The 13,487-nt window shown below is 51.4% G+C and overlaps 2 protein-coding genes across 2 annotated transcripts; one reads left to right on the forward strand and one right to left on the reverse strand.

The window, feature by feature from the left end:
* Nucleotides 1-3,765: 3,765 nt before the first annotated feature.
* Nucleotides 3,766-6,785, reverse strand: J4E87_005094 (uncharacterized protein; the record flags this gene model as incomplete). Its single annotated transcript, XM_049376711.1, has 2 exons — nt 3,766-6,536; nt 6,584-6,785. 2 exons carry the CDS (start codon nt 6,783-6,785, stop codon nt 3,766-3,768), a joined length of 2,973 nt encoding a protein of 990 aa, XP_049233567.1.
* A 113-nt stretch (nt 6,786-6,898) lies between these two features.
* Nucleotides 6,899-8,586, forward strand: J4E87_005095 (uncharacterized protein; the record flags this gene model as incomplete). Its single annotated transcript, XM_049376712.1, has 3 exons — nt 6,899-7,319; nt 7,372-7,903; nt 7,953-8,586. The coding sequence occupies 3 exons, from the start codon at nt 6,899-6,901 to the stop codon at nt 8,584-8,586; spliced, it is 1,587 nt and encodes a 528-aa protein (XP_049233568.1).
* Between the last annotated feature and the right edge of the window lie 4,901 nt (nt 8,587-13,487).

The raw sequence follows: 13,487 nt of genomic DNA on the forward strand, positions 1-13,487 counted from the left end.
TAATGCAGTACACAAATAGCATGTTCTGAGGTTCTCCTACTCAATCCCTCACAAGGAGCTTCCACGCTGGAAAGAGGGCCCGCTCCTGATTCCGCGGCCATCATGATCTTCGCGCCCGTCTCGCAACCGAAATGAGACTTGCAGTCTATGCCAAGACCAGAAAGGCTTCCCAGTCTGCATCCACTTTGTCGCTCATATCGCTATTATCGTTATATCCGAGATCAAGGGAACATCCTGCTCTGTTAAGGGTTGCGACGAGAATACCAGCAAGGCTAGATGTCTAGACCTTCTCATTCGGCATCCCTTGGGTCAAGGGTACCTAGCAGAGATCCGACTTTGCGAACGCGCCTTTGCCGCCAGGCCGAGCAACACGGCTGGTACCTGTAGCTGGAACATAGCGCCAGGGCGACTTTGTTCTACCGGCTAAACTGCGCAACTTGCACGTGTACTATCACCGTCGACCAAGCGTGGGACGCCCAAGCCACGAACCGATAGTGGTAGTGCCCCAGATCGAGCGCACATAGCGGCGGCAACTCTCGTCGGCAGCCAGTGCGAGGAATACGGCAAGAGTTATGGAGATACCCATGAAGGCTGCATCGTCGTGTGTGATGCGTAGTGCGTCGCAGATATTGGATTGCTTTTTCTGATATCTCCTGATCTACTAGATTGTGGAGAGAAAATGCTTGTGGCTGTCTTGTTGTCATTGGTGCGACCAAAGTAGAAGGTGTCAAGACCGCAGCTCGCATCGAACATCTCTTGCTGCCACCAATGAGGGCTCGGATGCGGCATGTCCTCAGCTAAGCTCAGCCGCAACTTCAACACCAGCATCGTGAGCTCCTGAATTTCGTGAGAAAGCGACGGCGCACACCCTACGCTGTTCTGGGTCTCGGCACCGAAGTCCAGCCGTCATGACCTCACCCAAGAACCGAGTCATTGAGATGAAGATGAACGCTTTGCCTCTCGAACAAGAAGAAGGCCCGGCACCACTTCAGGCTCATCACACACCGCACTCTCCATTCGAGCAAGATTTTCAAGATCAGAATTCTCCTAGACTACCTACGCATCGGCTCTGGGGACATCCGAAGTACCACTTCTTATCCTCAAGGTCCTTGACTATACTTGTGGCTCTTCTACCGGGCTTCCCAGGATTGTGTAGTGGGAGCGTGGGGCATCGTGTGGGTACGAGCCAACACCGACACCATATAACGGACTTATTATTGCCCATGGAATTTCTCGACCACCGACGAATACGCTACACGGCGAAAAATTTCCCATGCCCTGCTTGCCAAAGTCATGATCCGGATTTGTCGGCATTCAATGTATTAGCAGCGGGTGATGTCGGAAGCTACGTCTTCGCATTATGGTCAGCTGGACTGCCCATGTGTCGTTCGCATGTCGTGAACGGTGACGCTTGCGCAGGTGTTCCTTCAGTCGGCTTGACGCTACCGCTCACTGCAAGCCAGCTTTGAAATCAGACATGAGTCGCTGGGACTCCGTTCCGGATGACAGGCTTTTGTGCGTCGGATGACAGCTGCATCCACATGCGCCCTTCTTACCCGACCACTACGACTCGTACCGTCTGCACGCGATTTATGTGTGACAGGTACATATTGAATGTCAATGTTGAACATCCCGCGTCGCTTGCGCAACATGTGTTCGTGGGGGCGGCTGTGCACACATCCGTAGATTGATTACTATAGTAAGCGCTCAATGATGCTTATGATAATCAGAGATAGATTGATGCTCACTTCGCTTGCTGCAAGTGCAGGGAAGAGGCAAAGTCGCGGACTGCTGATCGAGTGTTGAGGATCTGCATGCAAGGCTTCCTGGCTGTTGGTGTTGGATGCGACACTGAGATCTGAACAAGATCGCATTCAATACGCAGAGATGCTAAATGCATGTTGGAGCATGCATCTCGGTCCATTGGCTGCGAGGTCTTAGTACGGCCACCACGAAGCGATCAACAAGACAATCGCGGCTTCATGGGAATTACCGAGCACCTGACTGGTCTTGCAAAACTCTCTTATCATGGTGAGTAGATTTACTTTTGCTGTTGCAGAACGGTCATGAACAGCCGCGTATTCCCAGAGTTGCACTCTGCCGCCTTCATCAGGGTACTGAATCGTCCGGGAAATTCAGCCGCCGCCAATGAAATTCTTTCTACTCCCTCATTGCGTACCTTCACATGTCTTTCCAGATCCTCTCAATGCCTCCTCGTCCAACTTTGCGCACAATGTCATCAAGAACAAGCCAATGAATCACTACCCCCAACATGATCATCATTGTGACGATTTGTCAGGGAACAAGGGAACTCTACTCCAGAGTATGCTGGAGAGTGCGCGCTACGATATCGGGGCCGACATCGTACCAAACTCTGAGTGAACCTTGATCTCGTTGCGGGGACCGAACGAGTTTCACCTACTGCACACCAACGGTAGCGACACGGCTGTATGCCCATCTCCATCTTACAGATGCATGTCTGCGCGGCTCGACGGTGGTAAACCATCTCCCCACTGCGGATCTAAGCTCGCAATGCGCGCAACACAACCGTCTTTCACAATCTCCTGCAAGCATCCGCAGCCCGGAGTCGTGTCCGCGCTATTCACATACGACAAACCTTATAAGCGACCTCGCTCACCCTTCCAGCTTCCCACCAGCCTCGCTGTAGTTCCCGAACGACAGGAACGTTTTCCAAGTGCCACCGCCCCTTCTGTCATTCTCCAGACATGCACACGCATGCGAGATGGGGCTGGTTTGCAGCTCGTGTAGACATGTGAGAGCAGGTTTGCCGAATGACAAACGCGCGACTTCGGTCTTCAAACCTCCGCTGTAGATCATGGAGATGCAAGAACGGGCTCGGTCCGTTGCCGGGCTAATCTTGCGCCACCTTATACGCCATTGCCCTGGACGGGAAAGAGATAACCCATCTCCTCGTTTGTTGTGGCTTGTTTCTACCAGCCGTGCTGCTCCTCACGGGGCAAGTATAGATGATCGGCATTGAATGTTCCTGGTAGCTGTACTTCTACAGATCGCAAGTCCGGTTCGCAATGCAATGGCGTGAGAATGGGGTGATCGAGATCAGACAGTCTGGTAACGCAAGTGCGAAGAAGGGGTAAGCGGATGCCCAGGAGCCGTTGTAAACCTTGTCGGCGTGGCCGAACGTGGAGAAGCGGCATGTCGTGAGTCGGCATGTCGCAACTGAACTCGTCGGTGCGTCGCTTGCGCAATGCGGTTGCGCGTGCAGAATAAGGATCGGATATGCGTTGGTCAGCGAAGTCCATCGAACCGTGCTGAGAAGGGTTCGAGACGAGAGGGCGGGCGCGACGATACCGAATGCGAGTATTGGGTGATGTCGAACAGGAAGCTGCTGTCAAGTCGGACCTGCAAGCCTGGTTGAGAGCGAGAGAAGCGTCGGAGGACGACTGAATTGAGACGCTGGTGCATTTCCTTGTTCGCTGCCGTTATTTGTCAAGTATTTTTTGGACATCTAGAAGGCGAAGTGACATTCATGCTAAGGGCCTAGGTACCGGAGTACGAGCCGTTTACCTGGAAAATGAATAGTCAGTAACGTGTAGATGCGCGTTCAAGACGCAGAACAGCGACCAGGGGAGACAATGCAATAGAGTAAACCGCACGTGTATCGACTGGAATTGCTATGGCCACAACTCCGAAGAGGTCTAACGTTACAGTAGATGGAAGGACCCTCCCCATTTTCGTGCCTTGAACGCCTTAAGAACTTAAGCCAACAGATAGTTCCCTTAGAACTCATACCAGGCTCAAGCGCACCTTCCTCTTTCCAGTGCTCTCTTCAAGCTCATCCGTGATCCTGACAGTCACCTTCTCAAACAGCTCGATAGTCCGCTTGATATCGCCCTTGATGCTCAGCACATAGTTCTCAGCATCAAAATCAGCTTCTGGCTCCGGTGTGGCGAGATCCCTCAATCTGATGAGACTTTCGATTCCAAATCTTGGTACAAAGACCACGAAACCATTGGAGAAGATCTTCATAACAAAACCTTCCTCGTTGATGTCCTTGCCCTTGAGTGCTTGGCCAACGTAGTACTCAATGGAAGCGCGACCGGCCATTTGTGCGTTGCGATGTCGCACGTTGATGTTCTTGCACACAGCCTCGAGCTTGGCCTTTGACTGTAGGCTGGGATCCAACTGCTCGTATTCAATGGCAGCAGCAAGCTGGCGATGTGCTTCAAGATCAGCGTAGCGGCGAATCGGGGATGTGAAGTGAGTGTAGATCTCGCTCGCAAGACCATAATGCCTGAACTCGGGATACGCTTGTGTTCCGGCACAGAAGTACTCTGCGGACATCATGCAACGCGTCGCCATAATTCTGACAAGAGTGTTGAAGAACGGGTTGCTGGGATCAACACACTTATCGAGTGAATCAGCCAAAGCTTTGGAACTATCTGTCTTGAGCTCCATTCCCTTCTTGACTTTGAGTTGGTTATCTAGCTCTTCAAAATTCGTCTTCGGAGGGGCAGCATGACGACGAAGCAGAGCTGTTTGCGGGAAGGCCTCGTAATTCTTCGCAGCGACGCTGATGTTGGCGAGTAACATGAACTCCTCCACAAGCGAGTTCGTGTCAAGATGCTTCTTGGTCTGAACATCTGCTGGGTCTGATGTCTCAGACTCAGTTCGGACCTTCACTTCTGGCGAAGACAGGTTCAAAGCTCCAGCATCCATTCGCTTTTGCTTCAATTTCTTGGAAAGCATGAGCAGAGTTCGCATGCCCTTCGTGAGGTCGTCCTGCTGGGAGGCGTCATCTATGCGGATTTGGGCTTGTTCGTAGCTGAAGGCTTCTCTCGACCGAATGACGGACTTGGTGAAGTAGGAAGAGACGATGTCAGCATCCTCTGTGACCTCCCAAATTACCGAGAAAGCGTAACGCTCTACGTATGGCTTCAGAGAGCACAGGTCTGTTCCTAGAAGCATAGGCAACATGTCTATGCGCTTGTCGACTAAGTAAACGGTCGTTCCGCGCTGGCTGGCCTCCTTGTCCATGGCGTTGTTCGGCTTAACGAAATGAGACACGTCCGCAATATGGACACCGACTTGATAGTTGCCATTCGGCAGCTTGTGGGCATGGAGAGCATCGTCGATGTCAACACAACCAACAGGATCGATAGAGCATACCAAGAGGTCGCGAAGATCCTTGCGTCCCTTCCAGCCTGGATCCTCCAAGCTAGCTGGTACTTTCCAGTCGTGACCTTCCGCAGGTAGACAGTCAAGAACTGTCTTCGGGAAGGGCTTGTATTGAACATCCCACTCCAGTAGCAAAGCTTCGGTCTCTGCGCCCTTAGACTCAAGCTCGCCGAGCGATCGTACAAAATGGCCGACCGGGTATCGAGAGTCTCTATCCCAGGAGTCGATTGTTGCCAGAACGCGCTGACCAAGGAGCTCTCCAGCTTGTCGTGTTCGTATCCGGATCTTGGGAATGCGCTTGTCCATTGGGACAAGAAATACGGTCTGTTGTTGCCTGCTCGATTTCGAAGAGGAACGAACGGAGTCGCGATCAATGTGGCCCACATATTGTCTCCAATTCCGCTTGATGACACCCACTACGCGCGCAGTTGGCTGTGGCCTGCCCTCTATAGTCTGCCCGTGTACTCGCTTGACCTCCTCTTGTAGCGCTCGTCGCTCTCTCTCCGGGATGACATTTTCGCCTTCCTCGGCTTCTGCGTTATCGTTCTTGTTCACCGTCTCCTCTTCAATGATCTTGGTTGAAGGCGCCTTCCACTGATCCTTAGGCAGTACTTCAACAACTACGACATCGCCAGAGACAGCCCGATTGCTGTTTTCACGTCCTAAAATCAGGAGCGATTTGTCGAATGCAGGCACGTGAACCGAGCCTTCCAGATAGTTGTATGGGGAGACGTTGAAAATGCCTTGGTGTAACGTTCCAGCTTTGACGCCAGTCATCATCTTCGAGACCGTGTAGTGTTCGGAGTAGAAGATCTCTGGCTTTTTCGACCTGACTTCTCGCTGCTCTTGTGCTGCGCTGATCATATCTAGAAGCTCATCGGAGTTTTCGAGGCCAGAGACAAAGTCGGACAGAGTCTTGCCTGGGACTTTCTCGGCCTTGGCTTTCCGCAGGTTGTCTCTATCGTCGGTGATCATTACTACCGTAGGGATGCGCGTCTGTTTCTTGCTCCGCTTTTGAACAGCCTCCGTAATGTGTTGGTTGTACCACTGCACGGCTTTGCGCACAGCTCGGTCGTTTCGATCATTGATCGTTTCTCCAGCTTCCCGTGCTACATACGTCTCTTGCCTAAACTCATTGAAAAACACGTAGAAACGCTTTCCTTCGTTCTTGGTCAAGGAGATCAGACGATGATACAGAGGTAGGGAGCGGTTCTTGACTTCCTCTAGCACAGTTTGCAGGACAATAACATCGTGAAAAGCGGTCTCCACCTCGAACAAGTCCATTCCAGTAAGGAAAGCATTTGTATCCGGAATGAGATATTGGCCATTTGGGAAGTCCTTAGATCCTGCTGGTGTGTCTGATAGGACGAATGGTGCGACTGAAAAAGGTTAGTCTCACTCTGCATGTGAAGTTTCGCGGTCAAACCTTTCTTTGAGTAGTCGGTCGGCGCAATCTCTAGACATGCCCTACAAAGATTGGACGAGCATGGAATGTCCTGTCGCAGATACAGTTCTCTCACAATTTTCTGGACCTTGCCACTTTTCGTAGACCGCACGTAGACCTTGCTGGACAGGTTGGACTGGCCATGATCGGCAGCGGTCGACCGTTTCAGACTGAAGTACTCCATCTTTGCGCAAGGTGTGTGGGTTGTTGAACTCCGAAGGCGCGGAGTGATGGTGTTTGCGAAAGATTGGTGGATGCCAAGATATCAAAAGATCCTAGCTCCACTAGCTCCGCACCATGACGGAGCTCCCAGGTGGGCCTCACAGCAACCAACATCACCTGGGCAGAGCTCCAATACTACGACTCCAGGCACCGAAGCCGCACATCACCAGTACACCACCGCCTACTACGATATTCGCAATGTCTTCACTAGACCCGCCGACGTACCTCACCTCTATCCAGAACAACATCCGCGCCCGGCCTATATCATGGGAAGGAGCTGTACGAGCTAAGACCATCACCGACGAAGACCTCAAGAAGATCAAGTCAATCGATAAAGTGCGCAAGGAACAGAGGAAGCAGACTATCGAGTCAGATGTGGATAGCTTCGTGACACTGCTAGTGGGCGGAAATGGGTCGCAGAGCATCTTCGAGGCAGCTGCGAAGCGCCAAGACATTATCCACTACATGCTGGTCTTGCTGGGAGATATGATTGATGGTAGGACACGTGGAGTCTCTCTAGAAAGGCGATGAAGCTCATACACTTCCAGACATACCCGCCCTCACATCAGCCCTCGTCCAGCACCCAGCGCCCTACAAGCCTTTCCTACCACTCTTGAAGGCTTCATCCAACAACGAAGACCCCGTACCGCTCCTGACGTCTTCCGTCCTATCCGGCCTTCTGTCTAATGCTGTCACAACATCTGCCAAGAACACTCCCCAGCTCGATGAGGCCTTAGCGCAGCTCTTCACCTACCTCTCCACACTCGCAAAGGCATCCGACGCTGGTCTGCAGGATATCGCTGTACGGGAATACTCGGCCGTATTGCGCAGCACCAAGTCTAGGCGCATATTCTGGAAGCAAAGGAAGGAGACACTCAGCCCTCTGTTTGATATCCTGAGAGCTGCGGCCGGGTCTGCCAAAGACACGGACTCGACCCTGTACAGTGGTGGTGCCAGTATTCGCAGTACAACGGATGGTGGTATTGCTGGTGGTGTTGGCCTCCAGCTTCTATACCATGTATTACTCGTCATCTGGCAGCTCAGCTTTGAGGGCGAGCTCGTAGGCGAAGGACTTCAGGAGTACAGTCCCTTCCCTTTCTCACGTTTCGCAAACATTAACACCTTACAGGGAACACGACATCGTCATCCTCTACACGCAACTCCTCAAGGTCTCGCCTAAGGAGAAGACCACTCGTCTCCTCCTTTCCACCCTCGTAAACCTTTTGACCACGAACCGCAACACGCTACTTCCAACGGCCGTACTCGCGCGTCTACCTGCTCTCCTCTCGAGCTTGAAATCACGACATCTGACCGACGAGGATGCCCTTGAAGACCTACAGGCCCTGACCGATCTCCTCGAGGAGTACACCAAGACACAGACTACCTTTGACGAGTACGCTGCTGAGCTGCAGTCGGGCCACCTTCGCTGGTCACCACCGCATCGTAACGCCACGTTCTGGAAAGAGAATGCGCGTCGCATCTTAGAAGACAACAAGGGTGAACTACCCCGAAAGCTTGCGGAGATTCTATCTAAGAGCTGGGACAACGACAAGCAGGTATTGGCTATTGGCTGCAACGACGTAGCATGTTTGGTCAAAGAAGTGCCAGAGAAGCGACAACAGCTTGAGAAGTTGGGGCTGAAGGGCAGGGTCATGGAGCTGATGCAAGAGGCAGATGAGAGCGTACGGTGGGAGAGCTTGAGAGCTGTTGGCGAGTGGATGCGATACAGCTTTGAATCGAAGACCGAGCTGCCACTCAGGTAATCGGCGTTAGTGGGACGGGGTGATTGTAAACACTATCAAGCGTGTGAGTGCTTTCCTGTTTGTAAATTCTCGTTATACGGGACCTATCGTAGAATTCTAGGCCCATCCAGTACATGTTCAGTGCATCCATTGTAGTCTTCGTGCTCCCTTGTCCCTTTCCTTGAAGATCGAAGCCCAAAGGCTCAATGCATGATATTGAGCCTTGAGCTCCGGAAACTGCATTCACTACAATCTTCAAGAGCATTCTATAATTGCTCAAGCCAGCTCATCGGTCTGTAATCTGGACTATACATCAGCACTTCACGACGTATAGGATGATCGAGTCCGATATGGCGAACTACAACCCGAGCAAGATGGTTCGTCTAAGAACACAGAGCGCGCAAGTCTGCTATGACATGATGCGCTATGCTGATGAAGTGTGGTGGACAGGTTTGGTCGAATGGGGTCGGGAAGACACCACCGTCTTTTAACACGCCAAAAGATCGGTCGTCTTACTTTCGTCATCATTCTTGAAAAAGGTCTACATCTCGTATGACTGAAATTCACGATATCAGAGGGAAGTTGTGTAGAGTCACGCATTGTGGGAGAGGAAGTTGGTTTGACAACACTGTTCAAGAAGCGTTGAAGTAGCTCTTGCGAAGAGGAAACAGCAGTGTTCAATGCGGGGAGGACACATACGGACAGTGACGAACAGAGGGGAGTATATGAGAGTATTGGGCTTTTGAAAGATAAAAAAATCGATTTGACAGTCACAAAGGTTGGTGTGATGTGATATGGTAGGAAACCATGAGTCTCTGATCTCAGCGCAAGAGCTGTCCAAGTCTTCGACAACACGAAGGCGGCTTCTATGGATGACGAATGTTGCTTCAAGTTTGGGCTGTTCGTTCTGCTTTGCCTACCAGGACGTGTATCTCATCACTTCTAAGGATGGTGCATAGTTGGATATCTATCACGATAGTAGTCGCCACATGTATATGTCTGTATCGTAAAATGCTAATCACTACGCACTCAGACCAGATACCGTTCTACCCAATCACATAGCACGCTCAGCCAAGTCTCAAACCCCAAAGACGAGGCAGCATCGGCTTCACCGCTGACCTTTCGTCAAGACTGACCCGTATTCCCTCATAATCGCAATTACAACCCTCCGATCTCCTCAACATCCAAACCTCGGATCTCGTACCCATAGCTACGGCAAGCACCGAAATCGCCAATTAATCTACCAGTATCTGAGACGGTCTGGACTTGCGGTTTCTCCCTTCATCCTACCATGACACTGGTATTGGTACAGAGTATCTAGCGTCGCATTCCGCTCTCCCCGAACGGCATCCTGCGTGAACGATTCGTTAGCAAAGGATATTAGACAAGCAAACTTGCTTCTTCCCTCCCATTCCCAATCCCCTCAGTTCTACAATACAGGTACCGGTGTGGGTGCAAACAGAACAGACCTACCCGCTTCCGCCTCCGTAGCCTTAACCAGATCATTCCAGTCTAGTATACACATCCCCTTACGGCGTGACCGAGCTTCTCCGTCCCAAATTAGGCGCGTCGAAACGTGCTAGAACGTTGCCTTTTTCTTCTACCAACTTTGATCGACCGGGTAATGCTTTGTTTGCTCGAAACATCCGCTACCGGAGAAAATCATGGACAGATTTTGCTGCTTTTGTGCTATCAATTGTATTTTTGTGTGGCTTTCTTAGATCTTCGAATGAGCGCCTCTGAATAACACTTTGAGGCTTTGTTGAATGCTACCTTGCGCCTCTTTCCGAAGTCGTATCGAGGAAATACTACCTTTGTCCATGTCAATGGTCAATAGTCGACAGTCAGAGGAGGACAATACCCGAGAACCTGGTTGACAGATTCTGGTTCCGAGTTGTCTCAATGAAACTATAGTGATCCGCGCATTACCTAGGTATGCAGGTACACAATTTCCCCCTTCGCGGTTGTAGATCGTACTGCGAACCACAGGAGGGTTGAGACGTTTTTGTGGTACTGTACCTGACTTTGGTGCGCGGTAGCGATATGAGGGACCGTACCGTGAGGCTGGATGCAGGTACGAGACCCAGGTACCAAATCTGGTGCAACATTTGGCAGATGAGGCTATTTGGCAGAAGGTGTGTTCTACGGCTGCTTTCGGGGGAAATGCTTCGACGGTTAATGAGCTTGCTTTTCTAGTCGTCACGTCAACTTTTGGATCTTCGAATCGATGGAATAGCAGTTTAGCCTTGGGTTCGTCTCGATCATCCGGCTCTTACGCGGGCAAAAAGTGTCTTTTTGTTTCACTCTTCGGCGTCGAGGCTGGGGAACCATTGGCTTGGCAATCAGTTTTCTTTTCGCTCAGATCTCGGAGAGATGCGAAGGTTCCAAGGTTGGGTCTGAATAGACGAAGAAACTCGTCTTGTTTCAACTGCAAGTGTACCATCACCTGAAAGTAAACGTTGTATCTCCCAACACCACGTTTTTCCACATGACGTATTGTATATCTTTACGATGAGATATGATTAGTATGCATGACAGAAAGCGCGAGCTTCTTCGTAGCTATGATAGCTATGTGATCTGAGCGACAGCGGGTCAAAGAAGCCCTTGAACAAGCGGGAGCCTTGTCGAGCGGATCGCCAATATCCACGATGCTTACTTCTTGCGCATATCATATTTCCGGTGGTACTCCAGGGAGAGCCGGTTTGGTCCGAGAGCCTTTGCAAAGCGGGTAAAAGCTCCATACGCCAGGTCGATGCTCAAGAAAAGAATGGAGATCTTCACACATACCACTGCCCACAAACGATGGCGTCGAGAGCGGCTGTCTCGGTTGCCGCGGTCCATCAGACGTGGTGGTGTTGGAGGCGTTGGAAACCACCTGGCGCTAAGCTGGTACATTACCTAGCGTTGTATGAGTGATCTTGCCAGAAAAACAACAACAATAAGATTTGCATACGCAATAGTAGCGACAACAAACCCCGCTTGTCCATCTAGTCAGCCGCCACAAGTCCAAGAGATGCAGAAGCCAAGACCTGCACAATTGTCATCGCGAATACTACCTGAACAAACACCTCAATCCCTGAGATCCAGGGTCAATTGTATTTACCGATCGCGGATCTACCCCTGCACTTAGTTAAACTCCACAAGATCGCAGCTTTCCGCAGCGTGTAAATGGAGACGGCGTTGAATGCCGTTTGACCTTAAACCATGCTCTCATTCCTTTTCCAATATCTCCCCATCGAAATCGACCCCAGTATTCGTACCAATTGACCCAAGTCGGTCCGAATGACACAGTAGAACTAGCCGCCCATGCGACAAGACGACGCGAATCAAACGATCCCAAACCTCGGGATAGGACACTAACACCAGACTAGCAGCTCCTGCGATTGCAAACGGCGCTGTGACTCAACCTGCATTGCATCGGGAGCGACATGTGAGGTCTCCACTTTGCAAGGTTGAACATTTGCATGACGAGATTCCCATGCCAGCTCGATGGGGTAGGAGATGGTGACGGGTAAAGCGAGAATCCATGTCAAAGGGAAAAAGTAAACGGAGGCGCGTCCCAGCCATACACGTCCCTCGGCTCGTTGCGCAGCGGGCTTGTATGGATGGATGCGCTATCCGACAACGTATCATAGTTGCATTTTCGGCGCGTGATCGATAGGAGATTGGTTAGAATGGGGGAAGAAAGGGTCCAGCCACATTACACGTCGATACCAGCAATGATTATTGCCCTTTCTTGGTACTCGTCAGCTAGAACCCTGGAGGGACCAGATGGGCGAAATTACCCAGATAGCCGGAATGCTGTCTTACCTTGCGGCAGCGGTGTACCTACTTACCGTTCTTGCAGGGGGCCCTATATGCCCAGCTTACTACGCGAAAATCATTCGTGGTTCTTGTATGGACGGTAATAGTTGCCGCTGCGATGAGGATCCATGTGACAATCTTGTTGAGATTCACATATGCAGGTCATACCTACAGTACATATGCCGAGACCCCTGGGGCTTATACGATGGTATTCCGTGCTCACGAGTATAGTCCAGTTCCATGATGCAGTTTCAGAGTGGATAAAGATCAAAAGAGGCATCTCTGCTCCGGCGCCGTTCAACTCACTCAGTTTACATGAGGATACGACCCCGAGAAACTTTCCAGACATATGCGACGCAATGTTGTAAGCGAGATGCGTTACCATGTAACGTCTGCTCTCCGCAGCGCAAAAGCAAAAGCACCCTTTGCCAGCGGGAAGGAACAGATCCGCGGCCATCACGTGGCCGCGGAGTCCAAGTCAGATTTGTGGCTTGCGATGGGAAAAGCAACAACTCATGCGTCCTGGCGGTGGGTGCTCGTTAGGCCGTTGAGACGAGACGACGGGGTCGGCAAGGCAGACGTAACCGTGCATGCTGACCGATGAGCGCCCTGTCAGCACAGAAGAAAGCATGAATATAATCCTATCCGATATACGTTGAGCCGCAATCTTAGGCCACCTTCACTGCGGTCATTTGGGAAAGCCGCCGGAGTAGATCCGACAGGTGGAAGAAACGGTGGACTGCTTGGCTGACTGCGTAGTCTCGATCACGGATCCGACGATGAAGGAACCGCAACAGCAATAACGTCAATATCGTGTATCGTCTGGGCATTCCGAACAGTGCGCCTTTAGACTTTTGGTAGCTGGTAGTATAGCTTGCTGCGCCAGATACCCGAGCCATCGACTCCCTTTCGCGCGAATCGATGAGGCATCGGGGTCTGAGCTCGGTCCAGTGCAGCCGTCCGCTCCCGCACCCGGTCTTTGTGTCGTCCATGTGTCGCAGAACCCATGTACCATGTCGTTCTTCATGCTTAGACGCACGTCGTCATGTAGTTAGCTGACCCTTGGGGGATTCGAGATGCCGAGCATACGTGCAGATGCACGAAGCGATTGGAGTACG

The sequence above is a fragment of the Alternaria ethzedia genome (assembly GCF_023757985.1).
Source record: "Alternaria ethzedia strain BMP 0044 chromosome Unknown scaffold_10, whole genome shotgun sequence".
Classification (NCBI taxonomy): Eukaryota; Fungi; Ascomycota; class Dothideomycetes; order Pleosporales; family Pleosporaceae; genus Alternaria; species Alternaria ethzedia.